Here is a 21,691-nt window from a genome sequence, read left to right on the forward strand (position 1 = left end):
GAGCCACCATCCCTCTCCAGACCACAGCCCGTGGGTGCCCAGGGGTGGGTGGCTGTGGGTGCAGAGCTCACTCCCCTGCATGGCACAAACACAACACCCACCCACGGGCACATCCAGGTCCGAATCCACTTGGGATCCTCCTGCAGCTGTCTCTGGGATAAGCACACCCTGGTGTGGGACACTGGGAGCTGTTCCTGCAGCGTGGATGCATTGATTGGAAGCTTTGTGTGAAAGCTGAAACTTGTACTCAGATACCAGAGCCTGGTGATAATGGCTGTTTGGTGTGTATGGAATTGCCCTCTAACAACTGGAATTCTGAGCTTAAGAAATAGGGCAGCCAATATTAATAAAAATAGGCATGGAACTTTCCATCCTTCTTCAGGTGCTGAAGGGCTCTCACTGCACTGAGGCTCAGGACACCGTGGAAGGGGTCCCTGTCCATGGCAGGGGGGTGAAACAAGATGGTTTTTAAGGTCCCTTCCAATCCAAAAGCTCTCTGTGATCACCATCTCACTCCTGGGGGAGTGTGGACTGGCTGGGCAGTGAATCCTTTGATGTCTGGGCACAGCAATGGGCCTGGACTCGCCTGCAGGAGTTTGGGCACCTCGTGCCTGCACAGGAGTGGAGCAGAACTGACACATCCACAGCGTGGATGAACCAAGCACTGACCACTCCACAGCCCCCCTGGAACAGCTTCTACTTCTCTCATAAGAATTATATAGATAAATGTCACTTAGAACCACTGAATCCTTTAGGTTGGAGAAGACCTCTAAGATCAAGACCAAATGTCCCTCCAGCACCGCCAAGGCCACCACTCACCCCTGTCCCCAAGTGCCACATCCACACAACTTTTAAATCCCTCCAGGGATGGGGACGGCTCTGGGCAGCTGTGCCAGGGCTGGACTGTTCTTTCCAGGAGGAAATTTCCTTTAACATCCAATCTAAAGCTCCCCTGGTGGAGTTTGAAGTAATTCCCTCTCCTCCTACCCCTGTTCCCTGGGAGCAGAGCCTCCCCTGGCTGTCCCCTCCTGTCAGGGACCAGTGCAGAGCCACAAGGTTCCCCTGAGCCTCCTTTTCTCCAGGCTGAGCCCCTTTCCCAGCTCCCTCAGCTGCTCCTCACAGGACTTGGTCCCTCAAAAATACTCACCTGAAGTTTTCTGGGTCTGCAGGGCAGCAATTAACATAATTGGATCTGCATGGCCATGTCTCTACTGATGCACAGGAGTTGCAGACAGAATTCATTTAAGAAATCCAGAGGAAGGGACAATCCCACAGTTGAACAGTCAGGATAAAGCACTGCCCACACACTGCACTGGTCTATTAACAGATGTAAGGATTATTTTTGGACTGTGGCCTAAAAAGAGCTTTTCTCAAGCCTTCAAGTGGATAAATAATTCTGTTTCTAACCTTTCCTGTTGCTGCTGCCATTTTTACCTTCCCTGAAGGGTGAAGGTGTGAAGCAAGGCAGCAGCATTGGCCAGCTCAGTGTGAACTGCTCTGCAAGCCAATGCATGGAAATGCAGCCACAAGTGATGCCCAAATTTAGCAGTTCACACTGATGCCAAGGCCTGGAGTTTCTGTTACTCGCTTTATCCCATCAAACTCCTGGTAAGTGTGTGAGAACAGTGGTTTGGGAGTCACTTACCACATCCACACGTGTCAATCTAGCACAGGAATTGCTCAGAGGCAGGGAAAACACACACACAACCCTTCAGAGGTAAAAAAATCCAGTCCCATTCCTCCTCTGGAGCAAGCAAGACCAGATCTTTTCTCTCCTAATTACCAAGGAATTTGTGAACAGGCAGTACCTGGGGCTGACATGCTACACCAGAGCCATGGTCGCATCCACATTTAATATCCCTTATGTACAGGCTGCAAATATCACAAAAGGAAGAGGAAAAACACTCACAGAAGTCAAGTAATTCTGATTTTATATTCAGGCTTTGCAAATCAAGGATGTCCTATTTTTACTATTCATTCAAGGCAAAAGTCTACACAGGCATGTCAAAAGCAGGAATTGAAAAACAGTGAACACAACAGTCTTGAAAATACGTTTAATGTCTAATCTTATACAAAAGTGACAGCATTTTCAAAAAAATATCAAATCCTGTATTTATAGCTTCTCACTATCATACAGCAATATTTGTTTCATCTAAAGAAAATACAGCAGCAGGTGATAATCTATACTTTAAAGATGTGATTGCTTATATTTCGTATTGTAAACAAATGCAGTATGTCAACCTCAAAGCACAAGTCAAAACGAACTCCTCAGCAACTGAACTCAAAATGATGCATAGAAATGTACAAATTCCATTGCAAAAGCTTCAGGCCAGAAGTTGCTCACACTTGACATAACATGTGATAAAGTTACTACACGGTATATAGTGACACCTTGAGTTTTTACACAATAGATTAACAGGAATACCCTTTTCACTGCTATGCAAAGAACTCTGCTCACAAAAACAAAGGGGTTATGAAACAGTTTTCATGACCTCAAGAAATACGAATATACATTGAAAAACATCCCATATATATTGAATTTTAGCCTAAATGTTCCAGTAATAAATCCTGCCTATTTCAGGAAGAACCTAGAAGTCTAGTTACTTTTACAAAACCCCTTTCCAAAAATCATTACTTGCTACTTATGCTTTATCCTTTCCTACCTCTTCCCATTCCCTGCAGAGACATATGGCCAGTGCAATTCCAACTGGAGTGCTGCTACTGCATGATCCATTCATTTGGAATAAATGTATTTTCATTGCAATGATTTACAGTCTAAGGCTGCAGGTATCAAAAAAAGCACTTGAGCAAATGCAGTCAATGTTGCTTATGTTAATTTTTAATTAGTCTTGCCAAGTCTGCTTGGGGGGGCAACTGGGTTTTATTTTTTTAAGGTTAGTGAAGACTTGCACTTTTGGTTCTTATTCCAAGGGTTAGGTTGCTGGGGTTTAAGTTGAAATGTTAAAGTAGTTTTGTTCAGCTCCAGTATTGTCTTCCTAAAAGAAAAAATAGACATTCCTTTGCTATCAGCTTTCATGACATTGGATTAAAGCAGCCACAGCACAGCTGGCTGCCTTCTCCTGCAAAAATACTGTAGGACTTTGTCATAAAGGCTACCAACTACCAAGGAGCATTACCACCAGGTCACCCCATGTGCTTTTTGAGTGTCCATCGCACGCATGCAGGAAGCCACGAAGGTACTGGAAGAGAATTAACTCGCGTTCACAGTTCCATGATGCAAAGACTCCCTAATGAGCTACCATGTGAAGCAAAATCTGTTCCTAATTCTACCCACAGAGGCTAAGTGAGGAGATCCCCAGCTGGGGAGGAAACAAACTGTCCGTGGTCCAAGTGTAGGCCATGAAGTACCACCAAGAGACGTGGCTGCGTCTCGGCAAACCCCTCGGATGCGCTTGGCACAGATATGGCAAGAACATGAAAACTTAATGCAGTGCCCCTTGGGAGAGGCAGCTGCACAGCAGTGCACAGGCTTCCTGACATTCAATTTCTCCCAAATTCCACCTACTCCGTGAGGTATGCAGACACCCAGCTGGGAACAGGGGGCTGCTCCCAGGGACAGCAAACGAGACCGGCTCGCGCCCGACCGCGGCGACGAGGATCTCTGTCGTGACACAACTGTGCCAAAAAGACTGCTGGGAAGGGAAGGGAATGCTCAGGTTGGGTTTCTTTTAAGCTCAAGTTCAGTTTTCAGGGACTCTGAAAAAGTCTGCCAGGTTTACACAACCCAGCAGCCAAGTCAAATTTGAAATGACTAGAACCCAGGTCAGAAATAGGGAAGTACCTACGTGGGGATCAGTTTCTCTTTACACAGACCAAGCCAAACTTCCAACCACCACAGAATGAGAACTGGCAACAGGATGTCCTCATTTGCATGCATAAAACTCACATTTTGCTGATTCAAAGTTAACTGCACATCCAGGTTATTTCACTTGCACAGGAATGCCTGTTTGTGAACACCACCAGTGTGCTGACAAGTCACACCAAGGCTTCCAAACGTGGCTCTTCTCCTCCGTAGTCCCAGACCGAGCAATTGGTTTGAGTATGTACAAAATGCTGAGAAAACCTTCGAGTTCACATGCTCTGTCTTGTTAGTTTGAATTACTGTAGCATGTTCAAAAATTAGGTTTCTTGACTAAAATGTTGAAAACACTTTCTCTATTGACTTTTTAGAATAACCTGAAAATAGACAAAATATGACTATCCATCCGTTCAATGACCAGCAGGAGTCTGGCAATGAGACTTAAAGCATTAATGGAAATTTAAGAATTAACCTTTTTTTTTTAATTCCGTGGGCCTGATTCTTTATAATCCTTACATGACAACTCCTGTTTTGCCAAGGAATACTTGCCGATGTAAGAACCACAGGTGTGTTAGTTGATTTCTTCTCTTTGTACTTCACTTGACTAAACCAAATAATTATGCCAGCATATGAGCAAGGTAAATTGATGTAAACTGCTCCTTCATACCTCAAATGCACATACAAGAGGCAATATTCTTCATAGCCCCATACATTACTGAAACAAAAACTGTAAAAATCTCTGTAAGTAGTGGATGAAGGTGGAAAACTACAGTATTTTGTTGCCCAGAACGTATTCAGCGGTAAGGCTGCAAGAGACAATAAATCATGGTCAATACAGGCTTTTCACACAGCAGTTCACTCACAGTTACAAACATTGTTAATTAATCACAAATTCATCCTTATATTTTGTTATTCCCTCCCTATTGCTCTATCAGCAATCTCTAGCTTAAAGAGGTTAGAATGTTTTCTCTCTCAGAACAACTACAACGCTTTCCCCCTTTTTTTGGCTTTTAGAGTCTTTCCAAGCAGTGGAAGACCACTATAATGTGAAACAGGCTCCAATTTAACATAATTTAGCCATTCTAGGATACTTAATATTTACCAAGTTGCTGTTATCCCACTGACTCGAGGCATAAAAAGGTGTGCTGAAACTCCTTACCTGCACTAACAGGTCTTAAGCTACTGAATTTCCCCACATTCTAAGTGAAACACTTTAGAATAATTAGAGACCAAAACAAAATACTCACATGGGGACCACCAGGCATTGATGGAGCACCAGCAGGACCAGATGGCACTTGAAAAGGATTAGGGGGCGTAGGATATAGTCCTGGAGCTGGATATGATCCTGTGGGTGGAGGGAATGGCCCGGGCGGTGACGGTCCCCACGTTCCAGGCGGGACCGTCCCCCACGGTACTGTCGGCGCAGCCCCTGGAGTCTGGGTGGGAGCGGAATATGGCCCTGGGGGTGGATATGGCATGCTGGGAGCAGGATACTGCCCTCCCATTGTTGGTCCCCATGCTCCAGAGGGCATGGATCCCCATGGCCCAACAGGAGCAGGAGGCGCAGCTGGCTCTGTTGGACCTCCGTAAGGTCGTGGAAGCTCTGGAAAGGGCATATTTGGTGGAGGGTACTGCCCTGGAGGGACAGGACCTGGCACAGTTGGGGGTGGATATGGACCACCAGGAGGAGGGCAGGAGGGTCCGGTAGGAGGAGGAGGAAATGGAGCAGGCGGTCCCGGGGGCATTGAAGGATACATTCCCGTGGGAGGAGGTCCGAAGGGCACGCTGGAAGCCGATGTGTTTGGTGGCAGTCCCGTTGGAGTCATAGGGGGGGCGCTGGGGTTATTCCAAGGGTTGGAAGCCGGCCAGCCCTGCGGAGGCTGCCCGGGTTGCTGGCCAGGCTTGGTGCTGCTCACTTTGGAGGTTTTAGCAGGCGACTGGTCTGGTAAAGCATCTGCCAACTGAAAGACAAAGCGCCGGTGAGAAGGGAAATGTGCCCTGTGAGAAGGGAAAGGTGCCCGCCGGAATTCCCGGCTGCAGACATCCCCCCACCACGTGGCTACATCCCAGCTGCCAGAGCAGGAGGAGAAGAGCTCTCTCGTGGCTGCACAGAGATGATTACATTCATTTTTGTGCAGCTCCTATCACTAAGGCAGCAGAGGCATTCTGACAGGCCGCAGTTAAAAAAGGCAGAGATAAAAGGCGACCCGCCACACGGAACGACAGGCAACTGCAGCACGGACCTGCAAACATTTCCCTAGATTTCCGTTACAACTATCCTGATGCCACGAAAGCACAGCTCCTTTGTTAATGTCACAGGAGAGAACCCGCGAGGCACCCAGCAGCTTCCGGCGTTTAGTCCAGGGATTGCTACATCTACCCAAAAGGAAAACACCACGACTGCGACACAGAGGAAATCTGTCAGCTCCCCTTTTCCTTCAAAAAAACTACGTCAGCTTTCGGGATAATCAACACAACTGAGCTGAGCTTCAGGAAAGAAAAACTGTTACTTACCGAAAAATCATCAGTTCCAGACATTGTGCTGAAAAGTAAGGTAAGATAAAGTGAAATTTGTTGAAAATAATAAAGGTATTTTTAAGCAAGACTTCATGAGACACCTGCATTTGTCTCGTTGGGAGCACGGCACGTGCTGGACCGGCAGCACCTCTTGGTGCCACTGGCCCACACCAGCTCCTGGAGCAGGGATCAGGGTGGATGTTGGGGTACAAATCCCCCTGGGCCCCATCCACACAGGCCCAGGAGCGTCCAAAGATGTGAGGACTGAGTTAAAACCTTCCGAGAAATTAGGACACATAAATCCACCCAGACACGAAGCAGAAATGCAAGTTTAGTTTTAAATAAACGGAGGGTTTTTTAAGTGCCTTAAACAAATAAGAGCCTGTCTCAGTAAGTAAGAAAAAGACCTAATACCTAGTTAATAGTTCAGTAACATTGCCTTTTGCAAAGCCAGTTAAATTCTAGTCATAACAAAAACAATGTAGCCTTACTGAAAATTCCTAAATAGAACAGATAGAGCCGTATGCGTAGAATTTGTGTGTAAGAATTTACAAAAATTGTCACACAAATTTTAGGTGAAGTCCAACACTTTTGTAGAGAGTTCGTGTTTAAGCCTGATTAGCTAAAAATAAAATAAAATGTACAGAGAATGCTGAGACACTCACACTTAGGGGACACAGAACACTAGTGCTGTTTCTACTGCCACTAATAGGATGCTACTGCTTCTACTTGGAACTTAGAGACTTTATGTGAGAAAGCTTCTGCAAACTCTAATAACTTGGCCTCATGAGATTAATTTAACCATGCAATAAAGAACTTTGCTCTTACAACTACCCAGCTTCCAGTGTTCAGTGAAGACACCCAAACCTCTCAGCAACAGGTGATCAGTGCCCGTGGCTGCAGGGACACCTGTGCCAGGTGTTGCTTTGGGGATCCAAAATGAGACAACGGGAATAAATTTACTCTTTGTGTTTTAGCCCTGGATTTCTTGCTGTCCCAGCTGCCTCCTTGTGCTCACAGAGCAACCCAAACACTTTCCTCTGGATAAAATTCCCATGAAAAGGCAAGTCCTGAGCCTCCACCTGCCTCCTCTCAGACAGGTGTCACATGGAATGTAAATGGGTCACATTGCAAGAGGAAAAAAGTATTCGAAGCATTCATATGGAGCATACGGAGCCTGCCCAGACAGGGATGCCTGGGAAGGATTCCAGCTGTTTTCTAAACTGGGATTTGAGAAAGGTATAGCAGGATTCTTGTGGGTGAAGTCAATGCCTCTAAACCAAAACATGATTAAATCAGAGAATCGTGTAACGGTTTGGGTTGGAAAAGACCTTAAAGACCACCTGGTTACAGCCCCCTGCCATGGGCAGGGACACCTTCCACTATCCCAGGCTGCTCCAAACCTGTCCAACCTGGCCTTGGACACTCCCAGGGATCCAGGGGAAGCCACAGCTTCTCAGAAAACCTCAGGGCCTCCCCACCTTCAAATTCCTTCCCAGTCTCCCATCCATCCCTGCCCTCTGGCAGTGGGAAGCTATTCCCTGTGTCCTGTCCCTCCATCCCTTGTCCCCAGCCCCTCTCCAGCTCTCCTGGAGCCCCTTCAGGCCCTGCCAGGGGCTCTGAGCTCTCCCTGGAGCCTTTTCCTCTCCAGGTGAACATTCCTGGCTCTCCCAGCCTGGCTCCAGAGCAGAGGGGCTCCAGCTCTTGGAGCATCTCTGTGGCCTCCTCTGGACTGGCTCCAGTAGGTCCACGTCCTTCTGACGTTGGGCACCTCAGAGCTGGAATCCCCACACGGACCTTATTGCCAAAAAAAAGAAGAAATACAGCTTGCTGATGGTTTATCCTCCAAGTATTTCAGAACAAATAACACCAAGGGCAGAGGATGCTTTTATTTACAATCACCAACTCCAGCAGCTGATTACAGAGGTGTCACTAATATGTATCCAACTTCCAACCTCTCCACACTTCCAAAAAAACAGGCACCATTGAGCCGTATTAACAAATAACCAGAGGTGAGGAACTGTTAAAAAGATGAGCAAGAGCAGCCAGGAAGTTTTAGGGGAGAGTGTAGGAGCCAGAAAGGAATGTAAGAGGAGGAAAAATGTAAAACAGAGGTCAAGAGTACAAATATTATTGCAAAGTTGGCTCCCACATTACACAGTCCTTGTATTCCCCTTGCTGATGGTGAAGAACTGACTTCTAAGACAGAGAATGGTCCCAGGGATGGAGGTTTGTACAGAAAGCCCAGATCAAATGGGTTTGTAATCTCCCTTAGGTTAATATATATTCACATTATTTACATTACATTATTTATACATTCATCTGTGAAACGGCACTGTAAGTTTATTATCTACACAATCTCCTGATCCCAGGACAGCTCTGGATCAGAACAACGGGTCATTGATCTCAGCATCCCATTTTATCTTAACCATGACCAGCAGAGAAGAACAGGAATGACAGCCCAACACTTCAATGATTCCAAGCTCAGCCAGTTCCTAAGCTTTCCACAATTTCTCTGGAGTAATAACCCTCAAATAATTCCTTTTTCACAGACACATCCAGTTTCCTCACTTAGATGAGGGGATGTCTCATTTGCCCACTCCAGCCTTGTTCCTTCAACACCCACTGGCAAGGAACTCCACAGGCTGCTCCTCGTGGCACAAAAGCCACCTCCTTTTTTTGTTCCAAACCCGGATTTTACCAGTTTCACTTGCTGCTCCTCCATTCTTGCAGCTGAGGAAATCAGCAAGTCTGTTCTTACCCACCCTGCCCATGCTGATCATTCTCCTACAGATTTTTCCCATGTTCTTTCAGCTGTCCCTTCTCCAGGCTGAGCTCCAGCTTATCCCCCTGACCCTTGTGCAGCAGCTCTTCCATACCTTTAATTACTCTTCCTGCCTCAATTTAAGGCTTTTCCAAGTCTTTTGTATCTTTTGGGATGAATGACAAGAAAGAACCACAGAGAATTGAAGATGTGGGAGAACCATTGATTTATACAGTATCATAATTATGCTCTGGTTTGTCTTCTATTTCCTTCCTAATACTTCTTAATTTTTCAGCTGCTTTTAGATCCCCATGGAACTGACACTCCTGTGGCAATATTTCACTCCTCAGTGTCAAGGGTGAGCCCAGCATTTTATATGTGAAATTACATGTACCACTCTACATTTATCTACTCTGGATCACAGCAGATTTACTGCCATTGAATTATTTCTGCCGATTTATTACCTAACCCTCACTTCCCTGAATGGCTTTGTATCAACAAGACACTGCTCATCTCATTTCCCAAGTTATTCATGACCCCCTGGAACAACCCAGACCTCTGTGGAAACACGGTGAACTTTTCAAGTTACACCTAATAATTTAAATAACCCTTTAAAGAAATACCTTGTAATTTAAATAAACCTTTCAAGAAACACCTAATAATTAAAAAAAAAACCTTTTAAGAAATATGTATCTACAAAGTTGATGGAATTTAGTGCCTAATTGCACGAATACAAAGGTTTGTTAAAACTCCAGCATTAATTTATAACAGCAGTGGTTCTTTCAAGTCAGGACTCTTTGTCTCAGATGAGAAACGTGTTCAGATCAAAGACAATTTGCTTAAAATTGAGAAACCAACAGAACCACATCAGGGAAGTGGTTTCCGCTCCTGTTATTAACAGCTCAGCTGTCTGAGACAGATCTACCAGAAACTCAACTTCTCTTCAAGAAATACCTCTTCTGCTAAGAATTCATTAATTTTTGCAATTAACCACACTCAATAACAATAAATTGGCAGGTGCTTTTTGGTGGTATTGTAGTTCAGTTTACCTCCATGGGCAGAGAAGCTATTTAATATAACACCAAAAATAAAGGAAAAAATATGAATATACAGACAAGCACGAAAAAACTTTTACGTAAGTGCATAGATAATAATAATCATCCCCATGATCAGATTATTAAAAAACCGCCACCAAAACAGGTCAAGAGAATCTTCATTTCTTTAGGCAGATGGAGAAGATGGGATAACACCAACTGAAAAGCAGATCTACAACAGATTGAAATAAAGTCCACAGAAGAAGTTGGAACATTTGCTGCGAGGGAGAGAAGGAAGAGAAGAAATGAAACTACAAGAGAACTCAGAAGAAAATCCTGTGATCTGTCACCAAAGTGTCAGAGAGGAGTAAATTCAAGTCAAGCAGTGGGTGAACACAGCTGAAACAGGCCTGCTCCCCAAATATCAACTAATATCCCCAATATTTGTTAGCAGATCATTCCCAAATCTTTCTGGGCCACGAAAACGAAGGGAACAATTCTGCTGCACGATTTATGGGGGGGAAAAAAAGAAAAAAAAAAGTAGTTAAGCATAGCTTATAATGAGATTTAGTGGCTTTTTTACTTTGGCAAGCAGACAAGAGCAACATTTGCTGGCAACATTTGGGATAACTGAGCCCATGCCAAGCATGTCAAGGATGCTCTTGCAGACAGGATGGCCTATTTCAGGGATGTTTTTTAAACAGACATTTAATCTGGGTACTGCCACCTTCATTTCATAAAAAAGAAACTGAAATTACCCTTAACATTCAGACAACATATGAACTCATCTGTGCTTAAATCTGGGGATCTGTATTCCATTCAGGTTGTTCAACAGTAGTTGAAGGATTTCAGTCAGAACCTTAGAGGAATATCAATGATATTGTTACAATTGTTGCCCAAGGCATTCACACGCTCACCGATCAGACACAGAGACAGTGGCAGACAGAAAACCTCCAATAACTAAATTTTAAACTCCCTCCTGGTCACGCATGGACTCAAGATTTTAGGAAAAACAAACCCACACTGAATGGTGGCTTGATGGGATTTTTAGAGTCATCAGAATCAACAAATGGACTCCTGAATGAACCAATTATCTCTTGAAGCTTTCCTGGTGCACAAGCACTGATTGTCAGCAGAGAAACCCATCCATGGAACAGACATTCCTTCTGCCACATTAAAACCCTCCTCCAAATTATCTTCCCTGCAGTTGGGATGAGGAAAGAGCAAATGGAAGGAGGGTTCAGGAGCTGAAGTCACTTGGCAGGGAGGCAGCAGAAAGACACCAGAGCTGGCAGCATTCAGAGCGAAGTCCTGCTTTCATCCCCTGTGATGTGAGATAAGATTCCCTTTGTTTTTCCAAGGCCAACGCCCCTGGAAACATCTCTGGCTTTCCAGAAGTCCGGACAGAGCCTGCCAACTCCAGCTCTGCTCAGGGCACCATCTCTCACCACCTCGGATGGAGATGAGGGATGGAGAGAGATGACCAATGACTCCAAAAAAAGGCTGCCAGGAGCTGAATCCCTCTCACCCTTTATCCCGAAGAGCCATGAGAGGCAGGAATGACTTCACAGCACCTGCCTAGAAATTAAACCCTGCAAAACCTTCAGGCCACAAAGGCCTCCTGGATATATCCACGAGCTGCTCCCAAAAATTCCCAGCAGGCAGGTGAGACGAGCAAGGCTGGGAAGCACAATTCCAGCAGGGCTGTGGCAGAAGAGTTCTTCCAGGAGCGTTCACAACCCACTGGTGACTCTCAGAGAGGTCTGTGCAATGCCTGTTTTGGGAGGTGTTGGTGCTAAATCCGTCCTCCTGAAGAGCTCCCACAACAAACCAGCTCCAAACCCTCTTGGATTGCATTCACCTCACTGAAATTATGGATGTAGTAGCAATTTTCCCCATGCTTTTGCCTTTCCTGGCTCTTATCCACCACCAGTCCTCACAGACCCTCGTGAGGAAGAGCTGCCCAAAGCACTTTTTTCTTCCTCACCCAAAACTAAGCATCAACTGCTTTCCTAAATTTTTTTTTTTTTTGAGTTGTATGACATTTTTCCAACACTTGACGTGCCAGATTTAGTTCCTGTCTCCAAGATCATCTTTCAAACACGGAGAAGAAGGTTTTTGGTTGTGCTGCATTTCCACTGGGTGGCACGGCTGCCTCGGCAGAGAGGTTCCTTTGTCACTGTGACATGACTAATCCCTGCCAGCATCACCTCATCCACAACAGGATTTCTGCCCACATGAGTGGAACTACCCAACATAGCACACGGAGAAAATGGAAGAGACACCAAGTCTCTGACAGCTTCGAAATGTTTTCTAAAATATGTAAATTTCTGCAGCTTCGGGCGTTAAATATCAACACTTTACAGAATGCCAGGGCGGTTTGGGTTGGAAGGGACATTAAAGCTCATCTTGTTCCACCCGTGCCATGGGCAGGGACACCTTCCACTGTCCCAGGTTGCTCCAAGCCCCATCCAACCTGGTCTTGGACACTTCCAGGGATCCAGGGGCAGCCACAGCTTCTCTGGGCATCCTCATCCTCCCAGGGAACAATTCCTTCCCAATATCCCACCCAGTCCTGCCCTCTGGCAGTGGGAAGCCATTCCCCTCATCCTGTCACTCCATCCTCTTTTAAACAGCCCCTCTCCATCTTTCCTGCAGACTCTCCTCAGGCACTGGAAGACACAATGAGATCACCCCAAAGCCTTCTCTTCTCCAAGATTCTCATCCCAACACACTCAGCCTTTCCTCACAGCAGAGCTGCAACATTCCTCTGATCATCCTGGTGGTCTCCCCTGGCCCTTTCCCCATCTTTTAAGCCTCCCCAGTGCGCACACACACCATGAAATAATTTGGTGTGCCCTGGGTGTTTATCCATTGGGAGAATAAAGTGAATTGACAAACTGAACCAACAGCTACATCATCATCAGTGGCTGTGAGAGGTTTGGGGATATTTCTGCCCTTTGCCCTGTCTGTTGTAAATGAAAAAAAAAAAAAAGGACAAAAGTCAGTTTTCAGGTTTTCGGGACAAATGTCATTAAGACAGACAACCAAATTGTGGGATTTGCTGTAAACTGCCAACTACCAAAATGAAAATAATCCTTCAAAGCAGAGGTGTTGGCAGTTTCCAAGAGCTGTAAAACAGAAAGCCATGAGGATCTGTGATCTGTGCCAGCCCTTCACCCTCATGAGGCCACTCAGTGTCACAGCTGCCTCCCCTGCAAGGCCAGAGCTGGTCCCCGAGCTGGTCCCCAAGGGCAGCAGATGGTGCCACTCACAAGGAGGGGCCCTGTTCCTGTGCCAGCTGTGACACAAAGTCAAGGAACAACACAGAGCCCCTCCTGCCCACAGCACCCAGCCCTGGGAATCCTCAGACAGATCTGTCAGTCCAGCAGCTTGGAATGGTTAAAACTGATCTTTCAGAGCTGCTTCTAGTTTATCTGGAGAGCTGCGGAGCCTCAGCTCAACGAACCCCAGAATGGTTTGGGGTGGAAGGGACCTTAAAGCCCATCTCATTCCACCCCACCATCCACCTTCCACCATCCCAGGCTGCTCCAAGCCCTGTCCAAGCTGGCCTGGAACACTCCCAGGGATCCAGGGGCAGCCTCTGTTCTCCTCTCAGCCGTTATCAGCATCATTATTTTCATTGTTTTGGATGAAATAAACACTCTGACTCCGAGGGGTGACTATCAAACAGCTTAGCTGTGGGGTTTTGGTGTGTGACCCCCTAAAAAACCACCAAACCCACGTGTCACATGCCAGCTGTAACCCCTGACACACAAACCCAGACACCTTCCTGGCTCCTTGGCAGATGCTCTTTCCAAGGAAAATCCTTTTTCAGGATTCACACTTGGCACGGTTAAAATGCACTTGAATGAACTCAAACTTCAAGAACACCCAAAAAGCTTTCCAGGACCGGCCTGACATTGATCACACATTTCTCCTTCAGCCTCTGATCTCCACAGGTCCCGGGCAGGGCAGTTTCAGGGCGTGTCATTCTGGTTTCAAAAATACAAAGCAGCTACCTCTGTTCTTACATCACTGACCATCAGATCAGCACCGTTTTCCCCACGGAATTCACCTGGAAACGAGTTTTCCGTCAGAAATAAAACCTGTGAGGCAGGAAGCACGGATGCCACCCAGCGCTGGCCCCTCCCCTGTAAGCCAGCCGCCTCAAACACGTTAAAATTTGATAAACCAACTTCTCACCAACTCTGAAAAACTGCCTTGCCCGAGCCCGTTAAAGTCGCTCATATGCAATCCACGCTCGTTGATGTGCTCATTAATAAACTACGACCACACAACACAAAAAAAAAAAAAAAAACCACAAAAAAAAACACAAAAAAAGGCGAACAAATATTGGACCCAGCCAAGGCAGCGCCGCCGCCAGCGCTCCAGATCCACCAGGCCCCGCCACCAGCGACCCCCGGCGCTCCGCAGGCACCGGCACCGCCCGCCCCCCTCAGGCGGGGCGGCACCTCCGGGCTGTCTGAGGCGCGGCCTGGCGGCTCCCCGGCCGCAGCCCGCCCGCCCTCCCGCGCTCCCCGCGGCGGCGCGGGGCCCGTGCCGGCGGCGGGCCCGGCTGGCGGTACCTGTGCGGGAGGAGCCGGCGCAGGCCCGGAGCGAAGCGGCGGCCACAGCTCCACCGCCACCGCGACGGGCACCGGAACGGGAATTGCGTCACGGCGGACACGCCCACCCCGCCACACCGGAGCGGCGCGCGCTCGGCCACGCCCCTCCGCGGCCGCTGTGTCACCGGCACCGCCCACCCCCCGGGTTGGCCACGCCCCTGAGGCACGTAACGCGCGTCACCAGTGACCACGCCCCGTCTATAGTCCCGCCCACACATTGCGTCATATGTCACGCCCCTCAATCACTTGGCCACGCCCCCTCCGTCCACCGACGCCGTTTGTCGGGGTCACGTGACACTGGCCCAGCGCGCGGCGCCCCCCCGCGGTCACGTGACGCTCTCCTCCTGAGGGGACCCGGCCCGGTGTCCCCCGCCATGTCCCCCGGGCTCCGAGAGCTGCTGTTCCGCAGCGTTTCGCCACCGTTTTCACCGCTTTCATTAACGAGACAATGAACTCGTATCTTGATTTGTCGCCCCTCCTCCCCCCCCAATCTCCTCCGTGAATCGAAAACTGCGCCGTGCGGTTCGAAACCGGCGGCAGAAAGCAACAAAGCGAAGCGCTTGCGTTTCTGTCCCTTCAACAGAAAGCTGTAAGTATTCCTCGTGTAAAAAGAAAAATTTACAGTTTAACTACTAAGAAATTAAAGTGTTATTTCTGTGTACAAGGTAAATTGCCGTTGATGGTTCCGGTAAAAGCTCCAAGAACATTGATTTGTTTAGACCTACGGCCGCCAGCACAAACACTTCAGCAGGAGCTGCACAACTCCTGTCACGTTTAACAGTGTAATTAACAAGCATATAAACAGTGTAATTAATATTCCTATAAACAGCTGTTTCTCGTGGATCTATACGACTGCTGAAAATCCAATTCTGATTTTCTTCTCGCCCAACAGGAGCGTCCGAAGGCAATCCCTACAGCTCCAACAATTCCACCACGTTCCTGAGAGCCTTGTCCAAACCCTCCCTGAGCTCCGTCGGCCTTGGGGCCACGACCACTGACTGGGTTTTCCCACAAAACCTCACCAATTTTTCATTATTTAAGTTCTCTCAAATCATCAATTCTTCCCCGTTTCAAACCTAAAGTTGCAACTGAAATCTGCGTTTTCCCCTTGCCCTTTCCCTGCGTGCCTCTGCGTCCCCGGCCCCTGTGGCACACGGTGTGGTTCCCTGCCCTGCCCTTCCCAGCTATGGCACTAATCCCGAGCCTTTCCATGCCCGGATCATTCCGTTAAACTCAGCAGAAACGTGGGCACAGGCGATGCCCAGCACATGCCGACCCGGCCGCTGGCGCCCTTCCCTTGGGAGTGAGCATCTATTTGTGCTTTTCAAGGTCATTATTCAGCCGTTTCTGAAGTAACGGGGAAAATTCAGCGGCAGGAGCCCAGAAACTGCCCGTGTCCTGGGCTGTGTTCCCAGGAGTGTGAGCAGCAGGGAGAGGGGGGGAATCTGCCCCTCTGCTCCAGTTTCCTGAGACCCCGCTGGAGTGTTGTGTCCAGCTCTGGGACACAACACTCTCTTTTTTGTGGCCACCAAAATCAAAAGGAGGTGGAGCTGCTGGAGCAAGTCCAGAGGAAATCCAGGAGCTGTTCCAAGGGCTGGAGGCAGGCTGGGAGAGCTGGGAGTGTTCACCTGGAGAGCAGAAGGCTCCAGGGAAACCTCAGAGCCCCTTCCAGGGCCTTAAAGGGGCTCCAGGAGAACTGGAGAGGGACTGGGGATAAAGGCCGGGAGTAACAGGACACAGGGAATGGCTTCCCAGTGCCAGGGGCAGGGATAGATGGGATATTGGGAAGGAATTCTTCCCTGTGAGGGTGGTGAGGCCCTGGCACAGGTTGCCCAGAGAAGCTGTGGCTGCCTCTGTATCCCTGGAAGTGTCCAAGGCAAGGCTGGACAGGGTTTGGTGCAACCTGGGATAGTGGAAGGTCTCCCTGCCCATGGCAGGGGATGGAACAAGATGGTCTTTAATGTCCCTTCCAACCCAAACCATTCCGAAATTCTAAGGTAGCTGTAACAGGCATGAAACTGCGATGTTTTTACTGACTAATTTTCAAGAATTATTAATACCAAAACTAAATGGGCATTTGCCATAGACCCCATCCCATAAGGACAAGACAACCTGCCCTCTGAATTTACATAAAAGCCAGAGAATATATAGGCTGACTTCACAGCTCTTTCACAATTGCCTTTCCGAGTCCAGCGACCACTGGGAGTTCCTGTAGGAACAACCCTTTTGGCGTGGCCTCTTTGGGAGAAATGAGCAAATAAGGACGAAATCAATCCTCCTCCCAGCTGTGTTCAGGGCACCTCTGTTTTTCCACGCTTGAAAGGGCAGTGCCGTGGGCGGCTGCTGCCGTGTCCCAGGCTGCCAGTGGTGACAGCAGGAGTCTCCAGAGCTTGACGTTTCTTCCTGAGCAATCTGGTAGTTAGAAACCTTAATTAATGAGCAAACATGCAGCCGACAACGGTGGTGATGTCTCACTTTAAATATCAGACTGGGACTGCAATAGCACTTTTAATCAATAATCTCACCGGCCAACCTTGCTGGGTTTCACGTTAGGATCACACAATATGTAGAAGCAGAAAAGGATGATGAGTTTTTGAATTTTTTTCCCCTCCCCTGGGCAAATGCAGCTCTTCAGCTGTGTATGTGTATATGCTGAAGGCTGTAAATGAATCCCAGAATGGTTTGGATTGGAAAGGACCCTAAAGAGCATTTTGTTCCAGCCCCATGGCATGGGCAGGGACACCTCCCACTAGATAAGGTTGCTCCAAACCCCATCCAACCTGGCCTGGAACACTGCCAGGAATGAGGCAGCCACAGCTTCTTTGGGCAGCCTGTGCCAGTGTGGAATTTACATTCAATTGATTCATCTTAATGCCAGGAACAGGTCTTGGGAGGGACTAACACTGAGCCCTGGCCACATCCTATTGGAAGATGTTACTTTGCACACTAAATTATGTAATGAAAGAAACATTGGGTTGAAACTGTGAATTTAAATTATTCAGAAAGGCTGTTTGGTGTAATAATGTGAGGGCAGCTCTTCATTGCAGGCCTGCATTGCATTGCACTGCTGCCTGTGTGCTACAAGTATTGACCACTCTGTTTTTAGCTCAGCTTCATGTAAATATTTGGGTTGGAAGGAAGCTCTGGTCTAACCTCTGTCTCAAAACAGGGATAGCTGTGAACCTTGTCTGCATGAGTTCTGAGTGGCTCCAAAGTCGGGGATTGCTCAACCTCTCTGGATGTTCCATCCCTAAAAACAGCCCCTGTGAGTGCTGCCATTATTCTCCTCATCCCGTCAGACTTTCTCTTGCTGTACTTGTGGCTTGTCCTCCTGCCATCTACCTCTGCCCACTCAGTACCACCCGCCTGGATGGCTGGAGGCTGCCGTGAGCTCCTTCCTACCCTCTCTCCCAGCTCAAGAATACAATTTCCACAGCCTTTCTTCATGCTCTGGCCCCCAACTGTGCCAGTGGCCCCTGCTGAACTCCCTCCGGTTTCAGCATCTCTCTTGTCTTTCAGTGACAAAATTGGGCATAATTGCCTGCCTCAGCCTTTGTTTTGGGGTAAAAGACCAACAGACAATGCTTAAATTGTCCGATTCAGTACTTTTCAGGGACAATAACACAGATCTTGAGTTGTGACAGGCATCAGAGGCAGGGAACTTTATCGCACCCGGAGGGCTGTTCATGCCATGCACAGTAAATTCAAAGGAACAATAACAATATCTTTGTTGTACCTCCCTTTTACATCAGCCAGTCAGGAGGAACAGCACACAGCGGAGGCATCACTTTGCTATCCAACCTGAAAAAAAAAAGGGTTTTTTTTTTAAACAAATTAAAAATTCTGGAATAGAACGTCAGCTTTCATTAAGAAAATGCCAGTCTCTTGCTGATGGGCTGGAACAGTGAGATGTGAGATATTAATCTTCAGTTCCAGTGTTGATTCTTACAGGGCGATGTCACTCGCTTTTCAATTCATGCCTCAGTGTGCTCTGTGAACATCAAGCGCTCTGAAGAATTAGCTGAGCCACCCTGAAGCTAGATTTTAAAGGATACCAGATGGTATGTTCAATGCATGTGGTAAGCTTTTATATGCTTTTCCCCTATGGCCAATCACTGACTGATCATTTATTTCAAAACTCTCATAAAATAAATCACTTTGCAAATGACGCTGTCTCTAGTTAATAAGTGCTCTTCCTCAAAGCAGAGGCTTGTTGCCATGAAGATAAAATCATAAAACTGGTTCAAAGTGCATGGGGATGGCAAATTCACCCTATTGAGGAGAGGAGATAAACTGGATTGAACTGGAAAGGAAGCATAGCTGTCTGCTTGTTGTGAAATTATGAGCAGGTGAACTGTCATTAAAGACACTCCGACAGTCACTTTGGTACTAACACATGAGCTTTCTGTGACAAGGAGTGAATTTTTTGGGTACATTTTCTTCCCACAGTGGTGGATATGTAAAGCCTTGATCATGTGTCAAGTTACTGTATGGGTTTGTTTTCAGGTTTTGGAGTTAGTGATTATGTCTGGCAGCAGAAAACAGAGCTCTCTTCACTTTTTTTTTTTTTTTCTTCTTTAGTGAATAAGAAGTAGGAAATTCCTCTGTAGGTGACAGCGATGGAACCCACCTCACCATCTGTCCTCTCAGAGAGGTGCTCACCTTGTCCTCACCCCCAAACTGAGAGCCATAGTTTCCTGGGATGATCCAAACCTTTGTCACTACTCTCTGTCATGGAATCACAGAATCATTTAGGTTGGAAAAGACCTCCAAGATCATTGAGTCCAACCTGTGACTGTCACCACCCTGTCAGCCAGACTAGAGCACTGAGTGCCACGGCCAGTCATTCTTTGAACACTTTGAGGTACAGTAACTTCATCACCTCCCTGGACCAATTTTAAACCTTTCCAGTGTTTAACCACCCTCTCCATAAAGGAATTCCTTCTGATGTCCAAAATTCCTTCTGATTCCTCCTTCTGATCCCTTCCTGCCCTTCCCCTTTGCTCCACATGCCCAGTCCCAGAGCGTGGCTCCCAGCATGGTGTTGCAATCCTCGCAGCCTCTCAATGAGTTGTGTGACATTTGCTGTCTGGCTGACAGCCATGGCTCCAACAGGCAGATGATAATATAGAATTATGGCCCTTCATTCTCTGAAGGATCATGTTTTCAAGTGCTCAGTGCTGTGGAGAAAAAGCTGGAAATTTCATTTATCCTTGAAAAGCAGATAAAAGGACCTCTTATTTTATTTCACTCTGATGTTGCAATTGTAAACAAAGCTCTGATTTTTTGGAGAGGGAGGAGGAGGTGAGGATTAACTGCTTGTGGAGGCTTTGCCCTGGCAGTGAGGGCAGAGTTGATTTTCCCTGTGGTCCAGATGCTCTGGCAGATATAAAGACCCAGGCACATTCACACATTCCTGGGGGAGAGATTTTAGAATAGTCACAGCGGGGCAGCCCAGAGGTCCTGCTGGCCTCGTGACTCTGGGCAACACCAGGTCCTCAGGAAAAGGAGAAAGACAAGTAATGTGGAGTGATCCTCCTAAAATCTCAATCACTCCGTTTTTCATCACTTCCCCGTGACACCATTTGTGGCTGCATCTTAGTGCCTCGTTTTTGTCTTTCTGTGTTGGGATCCATTTGCTCACTGGGAGATGCTTCCGTGCTCAGGCACTTTTCTCTGCAAACTTCTGAGGGCCTTTTGGAGTCTCTGGTTTTGCACAGCCACTGACACGAGCCTCAGGGACAATGGTTTAGTGGTGAATATGGCCGTGGTGGGGTAATAGTTGGACTCGATGATCTTAGAGGTCTTTTCCAACCTAAACGATTCTAGGATTTTGTACATGACATTGAATGCTCGATACCAAGTTGTTCGTGTCTCTAGTTCAAACGTGAATTGATGGTGTGGCCGTACTGGCAAGGTCAATGATCCACTGATGAGTGCCAAAGAACACATTTACAGGCAAATGGCTTGTAGTCATGCAGGGAACGAGGCACAGAAAGGATCGTTTGAGCTCGTGAAAGATCTCTAAGTCATTGATGTGACAAAGGTGCTACTGAAGGGCATGTGATGAATTATCGACAGGAGTATTGAGTAAAAAACACTCTGTGTAAAGTGTTACACCCAGAGCTCATCCCGGGGGGTGTGGCAGCGTGGGCTGAGCTGCATTCTCTGCTTTCCTGATATTCTTCTGGTAATTTCAGTAGCTTTAGGAATCTTTCAGGGTGGGAGAATTTTTCCCCAACATTACTTTGCTAAACTGGGGTGGGCATTTAACAAGTGCCTGGTGCAGCTAAGAGAGTTTATTTCATTCCAGTACTGAGTTCTGTATCTTACCTCTACCCTCCCTGCTCCAGGCAGGGATTTGATGGCTGCAATTCCTTTGCCAGTTTTGGGCTACCTCATTAAAAAAACCCCGAATTTCACCCACTGCAACTTCATACAGTCAAATCTTGTCCCATCAGCTAATAGCTGTATAATGCTCCAAGAAATTCTGTGGGAATAACACCCATGCTATTCCTCCTCCTCCTCAGCTTTCAGGCCCTGATTAAGCAAATAGCTTAAGTGCCAGGCTGAAGTGGTGCCTTTTAGTTGCTAATGCCATGCAAAAATGCCCTGAGAATAAAGCAGTTTTCATGATCATTGTTAAGAATCCGCTTCCTTCTTTGGGTTTTATTTTTCCATCAGCCTGCTGGAAGAGTACAGCCAGAAAACAGATTAGCCCGGGAAGGACTTCGCAACTAATAAACAAACCGCAAATACACTTCTTAGTCATATTTTAGGTCAAATGGATTTGTCAAGTCAATAGTCGCACAAGTATGATGGAGTCCTATAAATAAATGAGACATATATTTTTAATATGGGCCTAACAGAGATCCTTTAAGGTGCAAATAGAGCTGGAATTAACTGAAGTCAAGATCATTTCCAGAGT

At 47.2% G+C, this 21,691-nt stretch overlaps 1 protein-coding gene across 1 annotated transcript; it reads right to left on the reverse strand.

The window, feature by feature from the left end:
- Positions 1 to 2,039: 2,039 nt before the first annotated feature.
- MAPK1IP1L (mitogen-activated protein kinase 1 interacting protein 1 like) lies at positions 2,040 to 14,806 on the reverse strand. Its single transcript, XM_066189103.1, has 4 exons — positions 14,725 to 14,806; positions 6,335 to 6,362; positions 5,068 to 5,781; positions 2,040 to 4,626 (listed from the first exon to the last, which is right to left on the reverse strand). The coding sequence occupies exons 2-4, from the start codon at positions 6,356 to 6,358 to the stop codon at positions 4,615 to 4,617; spliced, it is 750 nt and encodes a 249-aa protein (XP_066045200.1). The 5' UTR covers positions 6,359 to 6,362; positions 14,725 to 14,806; the 3' UTR covers positions 2,040 to 4,614.
- Between the last annotated feature and the right edge of the window lie 6,885 nt (positions 14,807 to 21,691).

The sequence above is a fragment of the Chamaea fasciata genome, unplaced genomic scaffold, assembly GCF_029207755.1.
Source record: "Chamaea fasciata isolate MVZ Bird 193981 ecotype frontalis unplaced genomic scaffold, bChaFas1.0.hap1 SCAF_7, whole genome shotgun sequence".
NCBI classification, from domain to species: domain Eukaryota; kingdom Metazoa; phylum Chordata; class Aves; order Passeriformes; family Sylviidae; genus Chamaea; species Chamaea fasciata.